Raw genomic sequence first — 24353 nt, 5'->3', positions numbered from 1 at the left:
ACAATGCAAAAGATATAAAAAGTAATAAATATAGTTTAGTAAAATAAAGAAATATTTTTGTTATCAACACTAATTAGACAATAACAATATCACTACTACCTATTACTAAACATTTATAAAAAAAAGAAGCTACTTTATCCTTCCTTTTAAAAAAATTATTACCTTTTTATTATTATTATTGCAAAAGAATAGTTATTTTCAACAAAAAAAAAAAAAAAAAAAAAAAAAAAAAAAAAAAAAAAAAAAAAAAAAAAATTGCAGGCAGGAAAGGGATGAAAATTGAAAAAAAATGAAACGCTCCTAGGTGGGCTCGAACCACCAACCTCCTGATTAACAGTCAGACGCGCTAGCCAATTGCGCCATAGAAGCTCTTGTTGGTTTTTTTTTCATTATATCAATTATATTCGATATTGATATATTTAAGCTCCGACTGACCAATAAAATTAATGGAAATTCCTAAATCCACCCATTATTTCACCAATTTGTTGGCATCGAATTTTCTTACGCTTTCTCATTACAGTTACACTTTTTTTTTTTTTTTTTTTTTTTTTTTTTTTTTTTTTTTTAAAAAAAATAAGTTATTTTATGGTAGCCGTGATCACTATAAATTATATTATTATTCAATTTTTAAATAAGTACCCTAGGAAGCTCAATTTTTTTTTCACGGGTTACTTTATTTACAAAAATACTTAAAGATTCAAATGTTGTGGTTTAGGCAAGTTAAATAATAAAAATATAAATAAAGGAAATAAAAGAGAAATAAAAGAAAACGGACAGAAAAAGTATGTTGAGACTTGTCAATAAGTTTATTAAGATAAAAAATGAATTAATTCAATTCTAAGTATAATTCAATTCAAGTATATATAATAAGGGTTAATAGTGTAAAAGCATTTATATATTTTGTGGATAAAGATGATGAGTAATAAGAAGATAAAAATATAACAAATTGTATTTGATAATATAATTATAGGATGATTACTAAGAGTTATTATAGATGTAGATCCATGTCTTTTGTATATATTTATTTTTATAACTAACATGTTTATTCTGAGTGGAATCAATTATTACGTGTATTTTATTATTCTTAGTTTACCCTAGTTTAACTTATATAAAGTTATCTTTATAAATCTATATTCAGCAGAACAATAATAGAAGAAAATATATTTTTAGATGTAGGACTTTTATTAATTATTTATACAACAGTAAATATACACAAAATTATTATACAAGTGCACTATATGCTTTATTATGACTATTTATCTTATTGAATTAAGTTACAAGTCTTACAACTATGACAGTTATTCTTGCTGATTAAAGATGTTTAAATATATAGCTTGATCCAGCTAAATATACTATTTCCATAGTTATTGCTCTTATATATCTTAATTCGGGAACACTCGTGCAACTAGTGATGATAGATCTTAATATTATTTAAAGAAAGATACATACATTTATTGGTGTCTATGTCTGTATAATATATTGAATATGAGGGTTAAATTACATAAATGTATTTATAATATAGATTGTTGTAATTAAAGCTAGTACCATAGCTGGAATACATAAAATATACTTCTTTATCAGATGTAAATAAGTTTAAATACCAAAATACAAAATTAATTAAAAAAAAGATGAGATGATGATTTCAATAACATTTCTTTCAATGTGATATCTATATGTTTTCAATACGAAATTATTATAGTTAATAATAAAGTGAAGTAAATTATGAAGAATAATTTTGGTAATATATCATAGATAAAGTAATAATTAATAACTGACGATATTTGAAAAGGAGTAATATGAATAAGGTGACAAAATTAAATATAAGCATTTGATAAAATGAAAAAAAAAAGGAATTATCGTACAATAATTTTATTTGGATCGCTTCACTGGAGAAATATTTAACCTGAACCTTCTTTTGTTAGGCCTTGGGTGGTACATATAATAAAAGGCTTTCTATACTTGGAACAGCTGTATTATTGGCACTGATAGAAGATTTTTTTTCATATCCATCTATAGAATTAATGCATAACAAACACATGATGTATTCCGGATCGAACTGTTTTTTTTAACAATCATGTGAATATTTTGCATTATTCTTTAAAAAAAAAAAATGAAAATTACTGTTATCAAAATAATAGATGAAATGATATTCTAAATTTCGTGTTTTTAACAGCACTATTGCTTTTTTCTTTCGCACTAAAAAAGAAATATTGCTTTAAATCATCTCTCTCTTTCTCTTTCTCTTTCTCTCTCTCTCTCTTTTTTTTTTTTTTTTTTTTTTTTTTTTTTTTTTTTAGATTAGACTCGCAGGTCAAACAAAATAACTAAAAGGAGAAAAATGCTAGGGTAGCCCTGCTATTAGTAATAAAGAACGAGTAATCGCAGGCGGGTAATTTCTGAATGTTTTCCTATTATTCTTATTATTATTATATAACATATAAATAAATATACCTGCTTAATTGACTAAGCGTGATCTATATATGTTTCCTTTTTTTCACATAGTATAATAAAACCTGCTCATTCTACTAGTATATATGTACGTGTATTATTTATTCTGTAGAAAATAAACACTATTATATAAATAAACTATTTACTACTAAGTATAGCTATGGTAGAATAAATATCTAGCTTAATTTTATTATTAATATAAATGCATTAATTATGTAATAATCGTGATCTCCTATATCAATGTTTTTTATTGGATAACACTGACTAATCTCTAAAACCTATTGGTAACCTTTTTTCTTTTTTTTAAATATGGTTTATTTTTATATTTTACATCAAGTAAATAAATAATCATCTATGTATAATTCATAGTTTAATATAACAGTAAATAGAATAAGTTAAGTATTAAAGAATAGAGTCTTTTTTCTCTTCTAATCAGATATAATCCCTATGTATATCCAGCTTGATCGTCGACTCTGAATTTAAAGCCATAAGGTGAACCATCAGGGTTGTAGACCTTGATCTTCTCGGTTGCTGGATTTGCGTCACCATTAAACACAATCGAACCACCCGAGGGAAAACTGATAACGAGAGGAGGGAAGGTCATAGTGCCGGTAGTTCTTGCAGCCTGTAATATTATAGATTTCATAGATTAGGAGGAAGAATAAGGAAAATAATAATAATTAAATACTTACAACCATGTAGAGTTCATCATCAATTTTTCCAGATCTACAGCAATCCGTGTTTGTGTAAGCACAACATGTTTTCTCGCCATTGGCTAAATTGTAATTTGCAAAACGCCTAATAAAGGGGGGGGAAAGTAAATACTATAATATTAGAACTTTTTTTTAACTAATAAACTTACGAGAAATAATTGGGACCAGCATTATAAGGCTGTTGTCTTAACCAATATTTTGTAACTGTACCATCTGCGCCCTTTTCAATGTTATTGTATATACAAAATGCATTTGTTCCAAGGATAGAAAGCAAAATAAGTAGAATTATATTCTTCATTTTTTTTTATAAGATTAAGTAATAGGATTTAATTTTAATTTTTTTTTTGTTTATTTTTTTTTGTTTATTTTTTCAAGTTTATATATCTTATTTATATATACACGTTACTTTCTAATAGTTTTGCACTATTTATTAAAGATTCATTATTCTCTTTGACAGTATAAAGAAATATAAGTTATTGTTATACTTTGCATAATATCTTGTATTGAGAGTTACAGCCAATTAAAAGTTAGATTTTCATTTTACCCCTTATCATAAATTATTGAATGCATTTATTATATTATTATATCACTTGATCTCCTTAATAGAAACGGTTTAAACATTAACCCTCTTAAAGACATATTCTTTCTCTTCACCAGTAAAAGGGACACCGAGTTCAATCAATTTCTTGAATGCTTTAGCAAAATCTTCAAAGAATTGTTCTGCATCTTTAGCGTAAAGTTCGAAATAAGGTCTAAGTTTTTCATCTTCAAGCATAGCAATTTCAATAGGTAACATCATAATATCAGGATTATTCTTATCACTCCATTGCCAGTTACCATTAGGAAGATCCTTCTTAACCCATTCTCGAGTAGTAATAGCTCTATAGTATTCATTTGTAAAGAAAGTAGGTGCTTCTTGCCATGGTCCTTCATAACCACTACGATCAAGATGACATCTACCCAAAGCATGTCCACCAGTCAAAGCAACAATTTCACGATCATTAAAGCCCTAATATATATAAAAATAAAACCCTAGTTTAGCATATATAATAATAATATATAAACTTATTCATCATTACATACCATACGATAAAAGATATCACGAACATGGTCAGCCTTTTTAGATCCATCAGGAAGACGACCATCAGGTGTACACATATTTTCACCTTGATCTCTACGACCAGGTCTCCATTTGATATCAGGTCCACCCTATTATATACATATATATATGTATATAAATATAATAATAATAATAAAAAATAAAAGGAGAATTAATCGAATGGGCCTTTTTTCTCTATATATATTCTATATCTCTTTAATTCGCAACTTACAAGTTCTTGAACTGCTACTACACCACCGAGAGTATACATATCACCATAACTTAATTCAGGATATTTTGGTTTAATATGTTTTTCAAGTAAATCACGTGCAACTTCCAATCCATTATTAGCAGAATGAGAGGATTCAGCCTTGAAACGCATAGTGCCACCATTACTACCACCTGAGCCATCTTTAACATTATAAGTACCGGATGAATGCCAAGCAAGACGTAAGAGAACAGGACCATATGAACCATCATCGTATCTATTAAAAATCAGAAAAAAAAAAAGAAGAAACATATGAATACATACACATGTATAATAATAATAATAACTCTAAAACTTTACTCAGGATTTGAATCTAATAATTCAGCAATATCATTATATACTTGTTGGTAATCAATATTTTTCTCAGCAGCAGTTTTCTTTGTATTGTCAGGTTTATTAGTAGGTGCTGGGGTTGAAGGTCCGTTTGTATTTAATTCCTTTTTAGGTTCAGTAGGCTTTTTATCTTGATCAAGACTAGCATCAATGTTGATAGCTCTTTGATTTTGATAATATGAATATGCACCACCGAGTGAAGCAAGACCTATAATACAGATAGTTAAATATAAATATTATTTTATAAAAAAAAAAAAAAAAGAAAAAAGAAAAAAAAAAAAGACGAGAATAAAATGATAATTTACCAATCCACAAAAGAGGGCTAAATTTGCCACCATTTTTGACAGGTGGAGTAGTGGTATAGAATCTATTGCTATATTGGAATGGAGATACGCGAGTCTTGGGGATAATAGCAGCAGGACGCATGAATTGATGCGTCCCCATACAGGTTGCTAAAGAACGCAATGGACGTAATGAAGAAGCCATTACAATCTAATGACTAATACAAATAATAAAAAAAAATTAAAGTTAAAAAAAAAACAAACAAACAATGGTCCAAGAAAAAAAAAAATTAAACTGAAAATTTTCTCGGTTATATATATAATAGTCAAATATGTTTAACAGGGGTTTTACATAAGAAAATTAATAATACAGTGGAGTAAAATAATAAGATCAATTTATTATTAAGACACAACCATAGCAACTTGAAGATTGTGCAACATCTATTTATAAAAAAAAAAAAAAAAAGTTAAAATTATAAATAATGATTCGAGATTTTGTACAAATGTATTTTACAGCATGATTTGTATAATACATGTATATGCAACATCATTTACAATTTTAATTTCCTAGTACTGACACTGATGCTACTGCTCCTTATTATTGTTTAATAAATTAAAAAAAATTTTTTTTTATCATTTTTTTTTTTTTTTTTTTTTTTTTATAACTTATAAAATAAAAATTTAAGCATAAATGAGCTCTAATCTTGAATTAAAAGACAATCGCGTTCCTAGTTTCATTCCTTATGACAGTGATCCTGTTAATAAGAAAGTAGTAAAAAGAAAAAGAGAAACAAAAGCTGAAAATAAACCCAACAAGAAAGTAGTAACGAAGAAAAAGACTGGAGATAAAAGTAAATACATAAATATACATATACATATACGACATACGGTATACATATACATATATTTATATTTATATGTATATATTTATATCTGCTATATTTTTATATATTTATTTTTGTAATTAACAATCCTGATTTATAACGTTAATAGTTACAAAAAATAAGTCAACCGCATCTCAGGTAAATATCCTCCTTTTTTTTCCCTTAATACTCTAGTTATTTAGAAGCTAAATGTTCATCAGATTTGGGTTGGGGCCATTATGGATGAAACAAATGGAGCTTTTGGTATTTATTTTGGTGAAAATGACGAACGCAATTATAGTGAAACTTATGTGAAAGATGCGGGAAACCAGCAAGATTTAGATTATGCTTATGTATTGGTAAGTGATAGTAATTTTTTTTTTTCTCTTATTTTATTTTAATATTTTCTTTACCTGTTTGTATAGGGAACATTAAAAGCTATTGAAATAGTGAAAGCCATTGAATATCCTTTCATAGTAAATACATCTTGTAGAGATTTACCAAGAGGTAATAATATATAGTAATAATCACAATAGTGCACATTATTTATATTTGTATGAAGCTATTACTGGTAAAGGTAGCTTCTTAAATTATGAAGGTTTAGTAGATAAAATCCGTGATTTAATCAAAGAAAGAGATCAAGAAGTGCAAGTGGTAAATGAAGTTTAGTTGCTTTATTATTGTGTTGTTATTAATATTCAGAGTATAGCGTCATATTTCAGGAAGAAAAGCACCTGAGGAACAAAAAGTAGCTATAAATCTCGCTTCTGAAGCTTTAACAAATCACTAGTAAGTTATACATGCATTATAATGTTATATTTATTTATTTTATTTTATTTCTTTTTTTTTTAAAAAAAAAGTAAACAATGTCAAGAAGCTAACAAGAATGAGGATAAATCAGAAGAAGATATCATTATGACTTCTGCCCTTGACGTTAATACAGATGCAGTAGCAGTAGCAGTGGAATCACCTGTTTTGATAGATGAGAACAAAAATACAATTGCAGATAGTAAAGAGGAAGAACAGGTTAACGATGATAATTCAAAGGAAGAAGAAATGATTGAAAATACACATGTTCCTGAAACAACAATTGATGAATCTGCTTCTATTAAAGAAGAAGCAGAAAACAGTGATACTACTACTAAAGAAGAAGATCAAGTATCTTCTTCCTGGTTATCTTCTTTTAGTCTTAAAAATATTTTTAATATGCTAAGTTCGCAGTTTAATAGAAATCGTACCTCTTCTTCATAATTCAAGAAACAATAAATACAGCATCCTTATATATATATCATTTTAAAAAGTCTATTATTAAAGAGTTTGAAAAGAGCTTGAATAGTGCTTTAGGATAATTTAAATCTTAAATGTAATAGACCTATGCCCAAACAAAGCTATAAAAGACAGTCCCTCAATAGTAGGATATATAATTTCAAATTACCTGAATGGTAATAATCTATAGAGATCATATTTTAAATTATAAAGATTTATCTGAACGAAATCTACTAGTATGTTCTGTTTTTATTATGGAATGTAAAAAAAAAAGAAAAGTTCATTATACTCATGAGTAATTCTATTGATGCATTCGATCATTGTTGTTGTCTTTAAATATTGACTGCTTCTTTCTACTTTAGAAATAATTTTACAATTTATATAAATATAAAAACCACACACACACTAGCAGTTAATTTTATATTTATTAAAATGAATGCCATTTTTTATTTGCAACAATTAACACATGGGATTCAGTACATTAGAAATTTGAAAGTTGCTATTCCCCCTTTTTTTAGTGAATTACCTTTAGCAGAAATTGTAAAGGCTATACTCATCATACATGCATACCGTACATCAATAGGAGAAGGAAATGTTAAACATATTTCTTGGGTACAAGGATTTATATCATGTATCATTTTATCTTCAGCCGGTACATGTACAGTTGCGTTACTTAGAGGAGAACCCTTTAGTGTAATCTACAAAGATGAAATATGGTTTATTTATGGGTAAACTAAAAATTAGTAATACCATCAAATAGTTCAATTAAAATCGAACACACACACACACACACACATACATACACACATATATATACATTTATTAGGCTCATTTATTGTATTATGATGTTTTCCAATTCATTTGTATTTAAATGGATATCCTTTATCTTTACTAATTTCCCTGTGCTAAAAGTGATCTTCATTTTTATCAGTGGACTTCATCGGGGATACTCACTTGTTCAATATGGTGTAGATGGTGTAACAATAAAGACAGAAAACAAGAAAATAATCGCTAGAGTTCTATGTGGTACATTAACAGGTTGTGGAGGAGGATTATGGAATGGTAAAAAAAAAAAAAAAAAAAAAACCATAAACAGTTATCCTATTCATTTTTTAAATATTACATAATAGAAATACTTGGGCTTGATCGTTTACAATGGCGTTTAACAATGCCAAGGCTTTCTGTGGATGTAAAGATATCTTTTTGGTCTACTATTGTTTATATTCTATTAACAATGTTACTTACACTTCAAGAAGATGCTCAAGCATTGGGTTCTTTATTATTTACTATTTTGCTAATCTACAATAAAGTAAAGAAAATAACCCATAATCATAGCAATAAAGATGTATCTAAGCTAAAGAAGAATGCTTAATAAATATGTCTACAAAAAAAAAAAAAAAAAACTCCCTTATTATAATGCAATTTTACAAGGCACCCTATTACTAAAATAAAGCCTTTTTTCCCCTTTTTCAGGTTTAACAAAGCCTAGCTTTACTATTATATACGATTAAACAGCAATTTTTATTTAAAAATACATGACCCCATTTGAGCATGAGATGTTATTAAGTACTTCAAATTTACCCGGACCGGATTAGTTTCAAGGAATAAGGAACAAAAAAAACCTCTTTAGGTGCAAGAAGAAAAATGTAAAGGAAAAGAAGAGTGTGATAGGTGCAATGTAAAAATTATACAGGTAGTGTAGGAGACGGTGGAAGCCAATCAAAGAGATGTTGACCAGGATTGGGTGGGGTAGGAAGAATCGGCTTATTATATTGTAACTGGTCAAGTTCATGAAGGATAAGGCAGATGGAGGACCATCGAATGTGCCAAGGGATGACGGAATGAGATGAGGCAGGTTTCTTGGTGGGAAGTTGATTTAAAAGGAAGGGCGGGGGATCTTCTATAGTTTCAGACATCTGTAACCGACAGTGCATTTGGAGACATATGATTGCATGTCGTCGAGTGAGTCGATGAGATGGGTGAGTGGAGTAACCGTTTGGGAGCCATCCAAGCCGCCAACGTATGTATCGACTGCGTTCAACAAAGGACATCGGTAACCAAAGGATAGGATCTATAGATATAGTAGACCTGCAAAGAGAGAGGAGCGTAGAGTTATTTAGAGCACTACGACGTGTGTTTGAGTTATCTTGTAAAAATTGTCGTTGTAACTTCCTAAATCGTTTGTGATCTAAGGGGTGTAGTTTGGGGTGACAGGCCTTCCACAGTGGAGTATCAGGAACATACACTCAGATTAAACAATAAATTTTTTATTTAAAACTTAATCAGATCATTATAACACCCAGTAGATAATCCATAGATTAGTCTCTTGAATCAACAAGATGTATATCTGAATACTAACACTATTTTGTGACTTATGTTCTTTGACGGTTATTTTTTATTCCTTTGATTCAAGGTTCATTAGTATAAATATAAGCAGTTATGTAGACACAAAATAATCTTTAACCTTCAATTCTTATTTTTCTTTTATTTTTCTTTTGTTGAATAAAAACAATCTCAAACTATACTTCCTTTTATTCCCTTTCTCTTTCTAGTTTTCTTTATTATATTACGTTCCATCACAGTTCGATTACTCTAATAATGACTGCTATTAAAACTGAATGTAGAATGAATATTATGCTGTGAAGTACAATATACTAGTTTTATTTGAATAATCTCTTTATTATGTAATAAATGATGGTTTATTTCTATTAACTTAGTTGTGAGGACGACTACAATCATAACACTCTCTTTGCTCTTTTAAAACTCATTATATAATATCCAAACCATCAGTACTTTCACTGGTATATTTATTTTATCTTATATTATCCATTATTTTATCTAACCTCAATTTCAGTTGGTTTTTTAGTCACATAAATCACAATGTAAGACAATCTGTATAACATATAGATATATAAAGACTGTTCATGTGATACACATGAAGAATTACTAATCATTGATAAAAACATAGTCTTCTTTTTGATTGTTAGATGAATATTGTATAAGCTTATTTGCGTTTTTATTCTCTTTCTTTCTTGGGCCTTTAGAATGAATACATTACCTTTAGTTGATAATACGATAAATGAACAAAGACTAGTAACAACTGAAGCAAGTCTTGATCATCATCCTTGGGTATTTAATGAACACTTTTCTTTATTATGAATAAATAGTAATAGTAAAAACTATGTATTTAGGTAAATACATCTGATATAGAGCCTTCCTTAAAAGAACCATCAACAAAGGAACTATGTCCTGTTAATTATGAAATCCTTGCAAACTATTTAGATTATGAACTCTCTCAGAAACATGATTTATTACAACAACAAAATCATTATTATCCGCCGCAGCAACAAACAACATTAATAAGTAATAACAAACTGCATGCACAAAAAATATTATTACCAAAGATTTTACCTTCTACAACTATTGAAGAGCTTACACAGGTACTTACACTTCCAGAGTCTTATGATACGACTCCATTATTCTCATTTACCTTACCTACGAAAAATAGTACAGCATTTAAAGATGAATATTATGATAAAGAAAGGATAATAGCTGATGAAGATAAGAGAAAAAGGAATACAGCCGCAAGCGCAAGATTTCGAGTCAAAAAGAAACAAAAAGAACAAATGCTAAAAGGATTTATTCGAGATATGACAGAAAAATCAAGTAATCTTGAAAGCCACATTCATAAACTAGAATATGAAATTAAGTTTTTACGTGATCGTTTAATAGATAAACATAATATTCCATGTAGTAAATAATACTTGCCAATCTTATAATATCAAGGGTTTATTTCGGGAATTTTTTATATTGTTTACTATAATTTATACCGATGAAAAAAAAAAAAAAAAAGGAACAATAATAAATAAACGACGACCCCCTTTTTTCTAATAATCTTCTTTTTAATAGTATTGAATTACATAAGTAGTTTGACTATGATTGAACGTATACTTCTTTAGTTTAAAAGACAAGAAGAAATAAATTAACCAAATATCAAAAAAAACAAGCACAAACCCTTTTTTTTTGTTTTACTAAACAACGTGATTTTATATAGAATTTCTCTCCAATACATTTTTTTTTATTACCAGAACAATTACTTTCATTATCTACAATCAAGCGCGTGCCTGATACATGGACGCGTATTTAAATATTCCGTTTTATTGTGTCATGAGAACTTTTTACCGTCTATTGTTTAGTTTTTATGATACCTTTTTACTTTTTATTTTTCTTTATATATCTTATTTTTCTTTATCTTGTTCTTTTTTATTTTTCTTTATTTTTTCTTTTGTTATCTTAGAACAACTTTATTTTTACATAAAATAGATATTCAGTCTGGACAGAATAAGATAGTCATGAATGGGCAACTATATATCGGAAAAGGAATTATCTTTTTTCCTTTTTTTTTTTTTTTTTTTTTTTTTTTTTTTTTTTTTTATTGTTTAGCGGACCGCCAAATAAAAGAATAATGACAGTTCATGTTTATCATATATAAAGCTTATCTTTTTTATTTTATTTTCTTTTTTTTTGGAGTCATTATCTATTCTTATACAAACCATCAAAATGAACTTAAAAGTTCATTCTATATTTACTTCACTCTTTTTTGTTCTATTAATCATACCATGTCTTCAATTGGCGAGTGCTCAAGAGATGGCTATGAATCATGCAGAGCATGATATGCTGAATGAAGAAGTTCCTGCATTTAATGCAACCGGAGATGAACCAATGTCTTATGCTTTACTTCCTGATAATAAAGGTTTATTCTATATTCATGTTACATTTATGTCGATTGCCTTTTGGATTTTAATGCCTATTGGTAAAGAAATATTCATCATATCATCAATACGATAAACCCTTTTCTTTCACTCACTCACTCACCTACCTACTCTCTCTCTCTCTCTCTCTCTCTCTCTCTCTCTATCTATATATATATTTATATACATCTATTATATACTATAATAGGTATTATGCTCGGTATTGCAAGGTCTAATTTACATATGCCAATTCAAATCTTAACTTTTACTTTTGCCATGTTTGGATTCTTTTTTGGTAAATTATATGGTCATAGTACTCCTCATTTATATCAAGGTAATATTCATCATACCTTTGGCTGGATTCTCTATATCCTTTTTATTTTACAATTTGTGGCTGGCTTTGTACGTAAAATTGCAAATGCTGTCAAGAATCATATTATGGCTGAAAGTAATCAGTATGAAGCAATTGGACTTGTAAGTCAAGAACAAGGAAGATCGATTAGAAGTGATAGTCTTATGTCTGGCTCCACTTTACAGAATAATCATGATAATGTAGCCTTCGATGATGAAGATCAAATTTCTTCTTTCAATGAGGAGACCTTGGAGATTGATCAAGAGGACCCATTAATGAGTTACTCATTTACTGAAGAAAGAAGAGTGGACTCCATTTCAAAACGTTTGATAAATATGGTTTTACCCTATATTCCCAATTTTATCAAGAGAGGCTTTGAAATTGCAGCTGATAACACATTCACAAATACAATCTGTCGTTTCTTCCATTTAATTATGGGTCGTATTTTTGTTTTACTTATTTTCACTCAAACAATAAGTGGTTTAGTAGTATATCATGGTGTTTGTCGGTAAGTTTACTTTATTGATTTTTTTTTTTAAAAAAAAAAGGAACGTAATGTTTATTAATTATATACATATATAGTGGCTGGACCATTTTTGGCTGTATTGCACATTTAATCAAGGGCGCTGTTTTTTATTTTTATGGTATAATTACTTTTGCTCGTTATCTTGGTGCATTCTCAGAAAAGGGATGGGCCTGGAATTATGTTGAAAATGGAAATAAGTTTAGTTTTGAAATGATTGAATGTTTCCTTATATTCTTTTATGGTATTACAAATACTTGGATGGAACACTTTGGTCAAGATTCCACATGGACTCATAAAGATCTTGAACATGCTAGTTTAGCATTTATGTAAGTTAATATTGGCAGAGAAAGAGAGAGAAGAAAAAATAAACATATATATATATATATATATATGTATATATTCTAATAATATTTATTATTTAAAAGGTTTTGGTGGGCAGGTTTACTTGGTATGCTTATTGAAAGTCGTGCTATTCGTAGAATGCTCGAAAAAGCGATGCCGGAAATACCTTACAAGGTTTCAAATCGTCGTAGAAATCGATCTTCTAATAGTGACGAAAAGGCTTATGATGCTGATGCTGATGATGACAATGAGAAATATAGTTTGAAGAAAAAGTATTCACCGGCCAATCTAACTCATTTCAATCCTATTCCTGCCTTGACTGTTTTCATGACCGGCATTTCTATGGGGAATCATCATCAAGATACAATTTATTCAAGTCGAGTCCATTATCTTTGGGGTCTTCTAATTTCTGCCGCCTCTATCTGTCGTTTTATTACTTATTTATCACTCTTTAGAAACCCTCCAAAGAATAATATACCTACTCGACCTCCAAGTGAAGCTCTAGGTGCATTCTTATTAGTAGCTGGCGCCATTCTTTTTATGGCATCCAATCATGGTACTATGTTATGGTTAAGACGTAACCATGTTGATTCAATGTTCTTACTGAACGTTACTGTTTCTCTTACTGCTATGACATTATCCTATGTTACCTTCTTAGTTATTATAAAGGCTTGGGCAATTAATCGAGAAAGTAACAAATGTATGAAAAAATTGAACTATTATTCTCATCGTCAAAGATTAAGAAGCGTTGAAGAAAATCAACAGCAAGTACATTTTGAAGTGAATAATGATAATAACGAATTATAGTTTATCGAATGCGCGTATATATTAGAAACATGTTAAAATTACTTTATTTTATTATATATTTGTTAATTCTTTTTTTTTTATTTAATTTATTTAATAACATGTATACACCTTTCTTCTTCTTATCAACTATAGTCTAATAAATAATATTGTATTTAATAATCGTCTTATTAAATATCGAATTTATTAAACAAACTTTACTATGTCTGTCTGTCTTTTTTTTTTGCATTTATTTATAAGCAGTCAATATGTATAGTATATATAATATACATACATATATGTTTATTTATTTAGCACAATAGGTTCTAGGAGTAGAATATTGTTCACAGCAATTTCTAAAGTCTTGCATTCTAGTATAGGGTCCACTCCAATATTTCTCATTACTTCCTGCTTCATAGCCAGACCACTTTAAACCGTGACCACAACTATAGGTTGGGCCTACACCAGGTAAATTGCAATCTTTTGTCTTTCCACAGAAAACTTTAGAAGCATAAACATTACTTAAAAGTAACGTTATAACAAATAAGTTTAACATAAGTGTGTGTTTAAGAAGATTCATTTTTTTTTCTTTGACTGTGTTTTTACAAGAAAAAAAAAAGGATCTAATAATTAGAGTATTTATATGTGTATTTTTTTCAAAAAAAAAAAAAAAAAAAAAAAAAGCATAGAATAAAAGCATAAACATTGTACAACAACAACAGCAAAAAAAAAAAAAATAATAGTTGAAATAGGGTGTTACTGGATTTTCTCTACTACTAACAAATAGAGTTTAGCAAGTGTTTATCTTTGTGCAGCAATGTTCTAGTTAGCTTTTACTTTAGTTCACATCCTGTTAATTGTTGCTTGGTTTTATTTGTTACTAAAAAAAGTACTTATCAGGATATTATCTGCTAAATCAAAAATATATATAACTGATTTAAAAGAAAAAGCTACAACTTATTTTATATCAAGTCTTGATGAAAAGAAATCATGTCTATACAATTAGTTACAATTAGTACAAAAGGCCAGGCTGATATATTTATTTGAAAATATAAATAAATAAATGGTACAACATGTATATACATATTTTAAGAAATATCTTTAATGATGGTTCCTTTAGAGTAAGATTCACTATAAAGTACGTTGATATAAAATAAGTTCTTTTTTTTTTAATACTTTCCGTCATACAGAGATTGTCCGTGATGCTGCTAAACAACACTAACTCATTTCATTGATTGTACACTCAGTTGACTTTAAAGTACTATCAGTTTCTTTATATGACATTTATAATTACAGCTTCTTTTGTCCAATGTGTGTATGTGTTTTAATAAATTAGCATATAACAAACTATATCAGGAAATACTGTTTAGATATGATTTTATAAAGGAATTTGATTAATCTACAACTCTTTAACCGTCCATTTTAGTTATTAGTTAAAAAAAACTTTTTTTTTTATCTTTTGTAACTGTGTCACTTCTTTTCTTGAAACTTCAGTAGAAAGTTCTTCTTTGACCTTTTATTTTTTTTCCGATCGACTGTGAAACAACTGTAGTATCCTATAGTAATAAAAGCGTATAACACACTATTGTCTAAAAGATTTAATCTTGTGGTACTATATCATATGGCCATGTTCTTCAATAAAATAAACTCTTGAAAAAAAACAAAACACTAGTTATTATCTTTGTTACCCAGAAATACTGTATCATATCTACGATTAGTTATTTCTTGACAATCGATGTAATAATAAAAAATATATTTTTCAAACATAAACAGTCTTCTTACGTAGCAATTAAAAGTAGTTTTAGTTTTGTATATTGTTCGCAATAGTATACAAAGCTAATGTTGTATATTTGTAAGATATATGTAATATTTGTAACCTAATGCATATTACAACGCATTTTTTATTGTTGTACATTTCAGAAGCGAAAAAAAAAAAAACTTGTCCTCTGACCTTCAAGTTTACAGTTATTAACAAAAGATACCAGGATATTTATACAAGAAGGACTAATAAAATCAGTGAAATTGAGCAATAACCCAAGAATTGGAGATTTCATATGGGATAGGTATTTATATAATAAATATCTGTATACATATATATTTGAAATCAGAGAGAAAAACATTATATTATTTTATATTGTTAGTAAAGTGTACAATAAATAATTCACAAGTCATGAGTAAATAGATAAACAAGTTAAAAGCCCTTTTTTTAATACTATTCCCTAAGTGGTATTAAATTAAAGGGTAACAATTAACTTTGATTACCTTATTTTGATGACCGTTAGATATCAGAGCGTGACAAATACTACACGTGCCCAGTTAACATGTATACCAGATATAAACATAAAATTAAACTGATTGTATTATAATATTTATATATCAGTAAACTGATGTATACGTATGTTTTCTACTTCTTTCCTTGTTTGTATGATTGCTCAAATCGATTCCATTAGATAGCTAAGAAATAACAATGTCATAGTTCACCAAGAATACAATATTATCCCACATCACATTTACAGAATGGAAATGGTACTGAAAAAGATACAAGTGTGTATACATAACATTTATCAGTCAAATGTACTACAGGATTAAATGATAGAGTGAAAGATATGATAGCTGTTCTAAGTACTCTGGAGCTTTACTGAAGGATTGGGTTTATCTTTGAATAATGTCAAGCAAGCATTATATATTGATTGCTAGTTTATGGGATGCTTGTTGACATATAAATCGGCATTATACGCCAAACGGAGGAGCCAGAAGCGAAATATATATTTTTTTTTAACTATATGCCTTGTAAAAATATACTGTTCAGTCTCGTTGATTTTTTACAATCTTTTAATATAATTTTATGTTTATCTATTTTCTGATATCTTAATAAGGATATCACCCTGAATGATATACTCTTTTTAATCAATCCCTTTATTTATTTTTTAACGGTAAAATTATCCAATATGCCTTTTAAAGGCTTTGTTGGTAATATGATATAACCTTCAGTCATTGGATTTGATTCTTTTGTTTTAGTAACAACTTCATAGTGCAGAATGCCTATTATCATGATGGTCTATATCGCTATTTTTAATTAGAATATTACAGCCAAAACCTGTTTTTTATTGATATTACTAATTTAACAATCCTGTTTGCACCCTTTCTGCTAATCCTTACACCATCTTATAAAGATGATAATCAATACAGTACATAAGCAACTACAAAGCTCATTTAGTTAGTATTGAATCTTCTTCTACAAGTCGTTATTACATAAAAGTTTTTTTTTTTTTTTTTTTTTTTTTTTTTTTTTTTCATTTATAATTAATAATAAAAAAGGGGTAATGATCCAATTAGCCAGTAGCTTCTCTATATAATAAAAAAGACTACTGTTTCCAGAAGCAACCAATCGTGGAGGTTGATCATTATGTGCTTCCTTTCACAGTCATATTTAACGAGAGACGTGAAAACTCCAAATGAAAGATACTCTCGGGATTGAATATTTTAAGTGACCAATACATCCAAATAACTTCACTGGGGGATTTATTATTTAGAGTGACCATTATCCGGAGAATATCACTGACGATTTATTGTTTATAGTGACCAATATCCTCAGAATATCACTTTCATAAAGAAAGAAAAGAAAAAGAAAAGCAAAAATAAATTTTTTCTTCCCCTATTTATATTTTTTTTTTCACATAAACAAAAGGCTTCTAATAGGCACAGTGATTTATTGTGGCTTATTGTTTTCTATTAGAAGAATTTAACGATATGACTCTGTTTACCTTTGTTACACTTTAAATATAGATCATCATACATATTGAATGCCAAGCTCCTTTCTCCCCCTTTTTTTATTTATTTATTTATTTAAACGGAGCTTTTTCCCCCTCTGTTGCTGCTTATATAAATTTTGTCCATTTATAGACTTTAGTATAGTTAACTTTATTCTTTGAGTATATAAAAGGGCATTAACAAGTAATACTGTATAGAAATATCTAAGAGTATCTTGTATAAATGTATAAATGTATACCTTTTATTTTATCTACAGTAGTGTCTGAAGTAAAAAAGTATTTATTATCTCTTGAAGTTATTATAATTATTAGCTGCCTCTTATCAAATTATAAATTATTTGCTGTAAGCTGTGATATCAGATTATCTTTTCTCCATAAACAATTTATTCATTGAATAAATAAAGGGAAATGGAACAGTAGAATAAATGCTGATTGTAACCAGTAGAGATATATAGTTTTTTTAAAAAAGACTATAAAATTTTGTTTAATTAGAAAACTTGGTAAATAAACTTTATCATCTATGTCTACATTGCCAATTCACGTCATCTAATACAAGGTAAACATAATATCTATTTTTGATTCATTTAGAAAAAAAGAACTAATAATGTCTGAACTCAAAGTATAAAAAACTATAGAGGCTATGCATATAAGATATTTTTTATTGAACAATGTTGAAAGTAGACGTTCTTGATGATAATTCTCGTAAATAATTTAATACTAATGAAAGGTGCTGTATCTAACTTTTTTTGACATCAAGTTTTTTATTTTTCTCTTCAGCAGCTGTATGTTCCAAATTACTGTTGTTTCTCCAGTTTTTGCTATCATGGTCTCTAGTAAAGGGGGAAGTGGTTATGGCAGTGGTTGATATTGTCACATCATTTGTATTACTAATATATCTTTCAAATGGGGGCTGTTGTGTTTGATTTATAGCTTGTTCTCGCAGTTTAGTTAACTCTGGCTATTTTGTCTTGTTTTCTTAAGAGGATTCTATCTTTCGGCTCAATATATTCCTCAATAACTGATAAGGACTTGAAAATCTTAATAGCCTGACTTTTAGCTTTTTCTGCTTGTTTTTTTTATTATTATTAAAGCTATAATAGAGATGAACAATTCATTCTACAAAAAAGAACATGTAAGTTGTTATTACCTTCTGGTATCTTATCTGCTACTAATCTGGCTTGCCGTAATGAAGCTACCATTGTTTGAAAATTTGTTAAGCTTAGCTCATCTACATAGACAATACGCTTTAAAAAAGAACTTTTTTTGTTCCATATTCAAATGTAACATTTGCTCCTTAATATGTGTCTGTAAATTAAGAAAGACATTCGATAATAATGAATTTTATATATGTAAAAGATGAATCATATATACGCTAATTAATTATCTGTAGCATACCTTCTTCTTTAAACATTGCTTTGTTTATTGGTTCTGCATTTGATATCTTTAATTCCAACAATCGATCTAGAAAAAAAAAAGTCTTTGTCTTGGTTTTTATCAATGAAAGGTTCAAAATTCTGTATAGACTTCAACATTTGCAGGTGTACCTTTTTTTTTTCAGACCATTCATTATTTTGAATTATATGCAAACTAAACCCAGTTCTATCTGAAAACACATTTTTTTTTTTTTTTTTTTTTTTTTTTTTTTTGATTTGTTTTGTTTCTGTTCATCTAAGCAATGATGAATATTTTTGTAATTAACAACGATTGAGGGGAGATACTGGCAGCTTTGTATGAGAGAAAGAGACGGCCATGTCTGCTCTGAATAATACTAATATTTACACTTGACATCTTCCCAAAATAAAACCCATTAAAAAATAAAAATAAAAATAAAAATAAAAATATAAAATAAAATACTAAGAATAACTGTATATTTGAAATCCTTTAAAATACAATATACATTTGACTATTAGAAAATTTATTATCTATTGGAAAACACGCTTATCACTAGCTTCTGTTTCTCTACTTTCTTCGGCCATCTTAATTCTTTCTTCACGTTCCATAGAGTTCTTTTGTCTTATGTTATACTTTTGAAGTTTTTCTTTACGAATAGCAGCACGAACAAAGTTAGGGTGAATAAATTCTGGGTTCTCAAAGACTGTAGGACCACCAAAGGAGCCTTCAAAGATACGAATAGGAGTAAGGCAGAAACGAGGACCAATTTCAATTAATGAAATATCTTCTTTATCTAAAGGATTATATCCAGGTGTATTTTGTGCATTTTTTTCAACAATCTAAAAGATATAAATATGTATATATAATTAGAAGGGCACAATTCCAATCAAAGCAAGAAATATATATATATATATATATATACCTGATAATTTCTAAACCAAATACGGTTATCAACAATAGAAAAGGATAAAACATGATCAATAAAAGGTTTTGAGCGTCTAGATCCCTTAGGAACATTAAAAATTTGGCCTAATAATTCCTTTAAAAGACTCCAATGTGGTGCAGAGTCAAAGTTTTTATCAAAAGATAAAATATGTCTAGATCCCTTTAAACAATTGCCAGTCATTTTTAATTCGTCTAAAGTATGCAAATTTTGAAGATGGAATTTTACTGAAGGACCATTAGGTGTCTTAGCCATCCATACATACAAATCTTGTTTCTTTCTAACTTCGAAAAATACAGCATTATTACAATTGTTGAGGTCGGCTAATTCATTTAAAATGTAAAGGTTGTTTTTTGTGTCGAGTTTAGCATCTTTCTTAGAATGAGGTAATAAAGCTTCAAGATCGGTAAGTAAATGTCGATAGCTATATTAATGTCATGTTAATAATAATTAGATCAAAAATTATACATGTATTTATATTTTACCGAAAGGTAATACCACGAGAGGACAGCATCATGACTCTTTGCTTGTTAATTCTCTTATCTTTTGTCTTTTCATTGGATTTGTTTTTTACTGATTCAGCTGTCTTGTATAGAGTAGACATTGTTACTAATTTATTCTGTTTATAATTAAAGTCTGAAGAATAAAAAAAAAAAAAATAACAATTTAAAAGATAGATTTTAGGAAAAAAAAAAAGCCACATAAACAGTCCGATGACAGTCCAGCTGAATTTTATAGTATTGTTTTATGTATGAAATTTCATGCCGCAATATTTTTCTGATTAAAAAAGTTTATTTATAAGTGTACAAAAAAAAAAGGGGGGGGAATATAATATTTAATGCTATAAATAATTAAGTTGTATATATATGGTTCTAAAATGTAAATATGCTTTGATTTTGATTTTGATTTTTTTTTTTCATTAGTTGATTTCTTCTTTTTTCTTTCTTCGTTCATCTAGACTTCCCCTGGGACTATTTCGTGGACTTGCTAATCGACTATTCGCATTTTGAAGCCATGCTGCAGCTGGGTTATCATCAGATAATAATGGTCCATCAACTAAAGTATATTCTTCTTCATCAGATTGCTCATGAATTATAAAACCAACACGAGATCTTGAACGTGTTAAGTTCAGTTCTGTTGCTAGAGGTGATGAAGAGCGATCAACAGCAGTAGATAAGTTGTTATTTGTAGGACCATTCAAATTGGGTGAACTTCCTGTACGGGCTGTTAAATTCGATATACTTCCATTACGGTTTGCAAGTCCTACCACAGAAGATGCTCTAAATGGTAATACACTAGAACCTTCCATTACATCAGCCGTTTGGAAGATACCGTTATGACTATCACCACTATATCGTTTTTTGCTCCAATATTGCTTTGAAATAACACTTGGTGTCTTATTAGATACTCCCAGTAAACGATCATTTCCTATATTAATTACGACATTTTCGCTTGCTGTATTCATTGTATGATTGTTATTATTTCCACTTTCAAAGGCATCCATGTCAACAGGTATATCATTATTGTTACCACTAACTGCCGTATACTGATATTGATTACTATTATAATTACCTCTCAATAGACGAGAGAGCCAATGTCGGATGATCATAGTAGAGTTAGAGATTGAGTTTGCTATCAAAGTGAAATACATGATAGGACTCAAGAATCTCCAAGGTGAATTTCCACTATTGATGATCGTTTCGTTACCAAGAATACCACCGTTCGCACCGGTCATAGATCTATTATAGCCTCGTTTCTTTCGAATGTTTTTAAGTAGAATCCACATGATCAAAATACATATAAAAGAAAGTAGCATGATATTCAGGATTATAGAGTTTGATTTACTTTCAATGCTGTGATTACTATTGATATCTTCATTATGTAAGCCAGGAGGATTCGGGTTCTGTAGCACACCATCTGCAATTTCATGAGGGCCTTCATTATCTGTACTATGGCCAAGGAAACCATCATGATGATCTATTAAAGGAATTTTGCTAGCTACATGTAAAAGCATGGCACCAAGTGTCCAGGAAACTTGAATATCATTAATGGTATCAATGCTTTGGAAAGGTGGATTCCAATTCTTGGCTTCTACACTCTCAATTGTTTGCTCTAAAATCTCCTGGTCTTCAGTCAAATTGAAATGGCCACTTGGATTTTTAATCCTTGGAATTCCAATGCCCTCATGTAGTATATTAACAATCCAAGCTGATTTAAAGCATTGCATTTGATATCGATTCAATTCTGCAATGCTTAAATCCTTTTTTTCAGTTATCAGAGACCAATCTCTTGCGCAATAATCGGATGCCTTTTTTTCATATTCTGTAAAATCATAGACACCCCCCAAGTTGAGAATATCATGTGACGAGTACCAATATTCTGAGATGCCTACAAATTTGTTAACAGACCAATCTATATCAGGCGTATGAACACCATTGAAAAGACAAGGCTTGGATGGACAATCAGCGTCCTTGTTTAAGAGTGATATCGTGTTCTCTATACATTGATTAAAATCGCCTGTTCCATGTAGAGCAAGGGCGACACTTGTAGAAAAGGTATCGGTGATGTTTAGATTAAGAGGAAGACAAGGATCATCCATGGGTAGCATATGATTCTCATCTAATAGCTTTTTCCCATTTGAGATAGTAAATAACTTTTTGACGCGATCTTCAAGGTAACGCCTTCTGGCTTCATTACTCCCATATCCCAAGAAAGTTGTAACGAATACATCATAATCTACCGTTCTTCCATCTAACGTATGAAGTGTAATTCTTGTCAAGTCATGCATATGCTCCTCCTTTTGATGATGTTCAGGTTCAAAAGCAATTTGAGCTGAGGCACCCCCCATATCTAAAAACCCAAATGTATGATGTTGCTCTATCTTCTCTTCCTTTTCACCCTTTTTCTCCTCCACATAAGCTTTAATGCTATTATCAAATCCTCCCATTAGATAATTGACAGCTACCCAACCATAAACGCCTTCCAACTCTCCAGAGATGATCTTTATGTGACTATCACAATCACTCATAAAAAATCCCGTCTTTTCTCGTATATAATTACAAGTTGAATCCAACAAAGCCCTTTGTTGTTCCTCTGGTAAAAGTCGCATGCCTGCAGTTGCCATAAGGAAAATAGGTGTTGATGAATGGCTGTCAATAGGAACAACTTCTTTCGAAAAGTCAAGTAACATATCTAAATGTTCTCCAACTTTATCTGGCTTTGTCCCATAAGTTGAAATACCTTTAAAAAAATAAATAAAAAATAAGAACGATTTCTTTTTTTTTTTTTGCTTTCTAATTGATAAAGCAGAATAAGACAATTTTTACCTGGCTCTTCTCTGCTCGTCCATTTTAAACCATCTTTATCTGCTCTTTCAACTATAGGTATTTTTCCTTTTAATTCTTCAACTGTATATAATTCCTTTGCAAATTCATGATCTTTCCAAGAATAAACATACACTCTTGATCCAGATGAGCCAGCATCAATAATTACTCCATATTTTCTATTTTTTGCCCATTCATCATTTGGTGTAGGATTTGTGGACATTATTCAATTTACCTATCACTGTATATTTTTTTTTAATTATTATTTAGAAGACAATTTTCTTTGTTTTACATTAGTACAAAAGCATTTTTTTTCTTAAAAAAAAAACAAATAAAATAGAATGAATTTATAAATGTATATTGATGGCATACTTACTTATCTGTATTAAGGAATATTAAGTAATAATCAAAATAAAATGAACATTTATATTTCTTATGAATTTAAAATTTTACTGAATTTGAAAAGAAAACCAAACAAAAAAAAAAAAAAAAATAGCCCACCCCTTTAATAAATGATGGCTGGTAAATACCAATACTTTGCCAAGTCCATTTTATTGATAAGAGCGAAAAAATAAAATAAAATAAAATAAATGATCTCTTTAACTTTGTGTCATAGTAGAAATACCAATATTGACTTTAAGAGCCATTTTTTATTATGTAACAAGAATAGCGTCTTAATAACTGCTGTATCATATTATTATAGACAACACACTTGTACAACGTGTGACAAGCAAATTAGACGATTGGATGTAAATCGGAAACTTGTCTATATTCCTTTACTCATCTAACAAGTGATCTTCTTTGCTTGTAGTAGTCAGCGTAGAGTAAAGTTCTATTCTATTTGCTGCCATGAATACTAAGAGCTTTATAAGCAATGTTTCAAAAGGAAAAAAAAAAGTT

The 24353-nt window shown here is 28.9% G+C and overlaps 10 protein-coding genes and 1 non-coding gene across 11 annotated transcripts; 4 read left to right on the top strand and 7 right to left on the bottom strand.

Moving 5' to 3' along the window:
* Positions 1 to 295: 295 nt before the first annotated feature.
* Positions 296 to 369, bottom strand: BX663DRAFT_t55. Its single transcript has one exon. It is a non-coding gene; the product is annotated as a tRNA-Asn (tRNA).
* Positions 370 to 2772: 2403 nt separating this feature from the next.
* Positions 2773 to 3505, bottom strand: BX663DRAFT_503761 (uncharacterized protein). Its single transcript, XM_051526816.1, has 3 exons — positions 3311 to 3505; positions 3141 to 3246; positions 2773 to 3073 (listed from the first exon to the last, which is right to left on the bottom strand). Exons 1-3 carry the CDS (start codon positions 3457 to 3459, stop codon positions 2894 to 2896), a joined length of 435 nt encoding a protein of 144 aa, XP_051384827.1. The 5' UTR covers positions 3460 to 3505; the 3' UTR covers positions 2773 to 2893.
* BX663DRAFT_503753 (heme peroxidase) lies at positions 3459 to 5415 on the bottom strand. Its single transcript, XM_051526815.1, has 5 exons — positions 5167 to 5415; positions 4829 to 5069; positions 4493 to 4745; positions 4245 to 4370; positions 3459 to 4170 (listed from the first exon to the last, which is right to left on the bottom strand). The coding sequence occupies exons 1-5, from the start codon at positions 5345 to 5347 to the stop codon at positions 3775 to 3777; spliced, it is 1197 nt and encodes a 398-aa protein (XP_051384826.1). The 5' UTR covers positions 5348 to 5415; the 3' UTR covers positions 3459 to 3774.
* Positions 5416 to 5796: 381 nt separating this feature from the next.
* On the top strand, positions 5797 to 7411 carry BX663DRAFT_503752 (uncharacterized protein). The gene is made up of 7 exons (XM_051526814.1): positions 5797 to 5993; positions 6136 to 6164; positions 6227 to 6364; positions 6431 to 6512; positions 6568 to 6659; positions 6715 to 6794; positions 6866 to 7411. The coding sequence occupies exons 1-7, from the start codon at positions 5834 to 5836 to the stop codon at positions 7254 to 7256; spliced, it is 972 nt and encodes a 323-aa protein (XP_051384825.1). The 5' UTR covers positions 5797 to 5833; the 3' UTR covers positions 7257 to 7411.
* Positions 7412 to 7490: 79 nt separating this feature from the next.
* BX663DRAFT_559795 (uncharacterized protein) lies at positions 7491 to 8643 on the top strand (the record flags this gene model as incomplete). The annotated part of the gene is made up of 4 exons (XM_051531871.1): positions 7491 to 7566; positions 7634 to 7999; positions 8098 to 8333; positions 8402 to 8643. The coding sequence occupies exons 1-4, from the start codon at positions 7526 to 7528 to the stop codon at positions 8641 to 8643; spliced, it is 885 nt and encodes a 294-aa protein (XP_051384824.1). The 5' UTR covers positions 7491 to 7525.
* A 243-nt stretch (positions 8644 to 8886) lies between these two features.
* Positions 8887 to 9258, bottom strand: BX663DRAFT_503744 (uncharacterized protein). The gene has a single exon (XM_051526813.1). The coding sequence runs from the start codon at positions 9185 to 9187 to the stop codon at positions 8957 to 8959; it is 231 nt and encodes a 76-aa protein (XP_051384823.1). The 5' UTR covers positions 9188 to 9258; the 3' UTR covers positions 8887 to 8956.
* Positions 9259 to 10316: 1058 nt separating this feature from the next.
* On the top strand, positions 10317 to 11032 carry BX663DRAFT_550467 (uncharacterized protein; the record flags this gene model as incomplete). The annotated part of the gene is made up of 2 exons (XM_051531215.1): positions 10317 to 10400; positions 10463 to 11032. 2 exons carry the CDS (start codon positions 10317 to 10319, stop codon positions 11030 to 11032), a joined length of 654 nt encoding a protein of 217 aa, XP_051384822.1.
* A 751-nt stretch (positions 11033 to 11783) lies between these two features.
* BX663DRAFT_503740 (uncharacterized protein) lies at positions 11784 to 14148 on the top strand. Its single transcript, XM_051526812.1, has 4 exons — positions 11784 to 12084; positions 12231 to 12882; positions 12957 to 13226; positions 13326 to 14148. Exons 1-4 carry the CDS (start codon positions 11832 to 11834, stop codon positions 14047 to 14049), a joined length of 1899 nt encoding a protein of 632 aa, XP_051384821.1. The 5' UTR covers positions 11784 to 11831; the 3' UTR covers positions 14050 to 14148.
* Positions 14149 to 14694, bottom strand: BX663DRAFT_503738 (uncharacterized protein). Its single transcript, XM_051526811.1, has 2 exons — positions 14248 to 14694; positions 14149 to 14182 (listed from the first exon to the last, which is right to left on the bottom strand). Exon 1 carries the CDS (start codon positions 14603 to 14605, stop codon positions 14333 to 14335), a length of 273 nt encoding a protein of 90 aa, XP_051384820.1. The 5' UTR covers positions 14606 to 14694; the 3' UTR covers positions 14149 to 14182; positions 14248 to 14332.
* Positions 14695 to 19636: 4942 nt separating this feature from the next.
* BX663DRAFT_503733 (Brix domain-containing protein) lies at positions 19637 to 20755 on the bottom strand. Its single transcript, XM_051526810.1, has 3 exons — positions 20616 to 20755; positions 20110 to 20554; positions 19637 to 20026 (listed from the first exon to the last, which is right to left on the bottom strand). The coding sequence occupies exons 1-3, from the start codon at positions 20732 to 20734 to the stop codon at positions 19718 to 19720; spliced, it is 873 nt and encodes a 290-aa protein (XP_051384819.1). The 5' UTR covers positions 20735 to 20755; the 3' UTR covers positions 19637 to 19717.
* Positions 20756 to 21049: 294 nt separating this feature from the next.
* Positions 21050 to 23676, bottom strand: BX663DRAFT_484914 (nucleoside phosphatase family-domain-containing protein; the record flags this gene model as incomplete). Its single annotated transcript, XM_051524578.1, has 2 exons — positions 21050 to 23370; positions 23457 to 23676. 2 exons carry the CDS (start codon positions 23674 to 23676, stop codon positions 21050 to 21052), a joined length of 2541 nt encoding a protein of 846 aa, XP_051384818.1.
* Positions 23677 to 24353: the final 677 nt, after the last annotated feature.

Source organism: Cokeromyces recurvatus (assembly GCF_025118155.1).
Source record: "Cokeromyces recurvatus strain NRRL 2243 chromosome Unknown BX663scaffold_7, whole genome shotgun sequence".
In the NCBI taxonomy this organism is placed as follows: domain Eukaryota; kingdom Fungi; phylum Mucoromycota; class Mucoromycetes; order Mucorales; family Mucoraceae; genus Cokeromyces; species Cokeromyces recurvatus.
This window is presented reverse-complemented; position numbering and strand designations above follow the sequence as displayed.

Bases quoted from the DNA above. Each gene is read 5' to 3' on its own strand.
- BX663DRAFT_503761 (XM_051526816.1), bottom strand. From the start codon at position 3,459: ATGAAGAATATAATTCTACTTATTTTGCTTTCTATCCTTGGAACAAAT. The intron at 3,247-3,310 runs GTAAGTTTATTA...CCCCTTTATTAG, and splicing joins GCTGGTCCCAATTATTTCTC to GCGTTTTGCAAATTACAATT. The intron at 3,074-3,140 runs GTAAGTATTTAA...ATAATATTACAG, and splicing joins ATGATGAACTCTACATGGTT to GCTGCAAGAACTACCGGCAC.
- BX663DRAFT_503753 (XM_051526815.1), bottom strand. From the start codon at position 5,347: ATGGCTTCTTCATTACGTCCATTGCGTTCTTTAGCAACCTGTATGGGG. The intron at 4,371-4,492 runs GTAAGTTGCGAA...TGTATATAATAG, and splicing joins TAGTAGCAGTTCAAGAACTT to GGTGGACCTGATATCAAATG. The intron at 4,171-4,244 runs GTATGTAATGAT...TATATATATTAG, and splicing joins GTGATATCTTTTATCGTATG to GGCTTTAATGATCGTGAAAT.
- BX663DRAFT_503752 (XM_051526814.1), top strand. From the start codon at position 5,834: ATGAGCTCTAATCTTGAATTAAAAGACAATCGCGTTCCTAGTTTCATT. The intron at 5,994-6,135 runs GTAAATACATAA...TAACGTTAATAG, and splicing joins GAAAAAGACTGGAGATAAAA to TTACAAAAAATAAGTCAACC. The intron at 6,660-6,714 runs GTAAATGAAGTT...TTCAGAGTATAG, and splicing joins GAGATCAAGAAGTGCAAGTG to CGTCATATTTCAGGAAGAAA.
- BX663DRAFT_503744 (XM_051526813.1), bottom strand. From the start codon at position 9,187: ATGTCTGAAACTATAGAAGATCCCCCGCCCTTCCTTTTAAATCAACTT.
- BX663DRAFT_503740 (XM_051526812.1), top strand. From the start codon at position 11,832: ATGAACTTAAAAGTTCATTCTATATTTACTTCACTCTTTTTTGTTCTA. The intron at 12,085-12,230 runs GTAAAGAAATAT...ATACTATAATAG, and splicing joins TTGGATTTTAATGCCTATTG to GTATTATGCTCGGTATTGCA. The intron at 12,883-12,956 runs GTAAGTTTACTT...ATACATATATAG, and splicing joins GTATATCATGGTGTTTGTCG to TGGCTGGACCATTTTTGGCT.
- BX663DRAFT_503738 (XM_051526811.1), bottom strand. From the start codon at position 14,605: ATGAATCTTCTTAAACACACACTTATGTTAAACTTATTTGTTATAACG.
- BX663DRAFT_503733 (XM_051526810.1), bottom strand. From the start codon at position 20,734: ATGTCTACTCTATACAAGACAGCTGAATCAGTAAAAAACAAATCCAAT. The intron at 20,555-20,615 runs GTAAAATATAAA...ACATTAATATAG, and splicing joins TCTCGTGGTATTACCTTTCG to CTATCGACATTTACTTACCG. The intron at 20,027-20,109 runs GTATATATATAT...TATATCTTTTAG, and splicing joins TTTGGTTTAGAAATTATCAG to ATTGTTGAAAAAAATGCACA.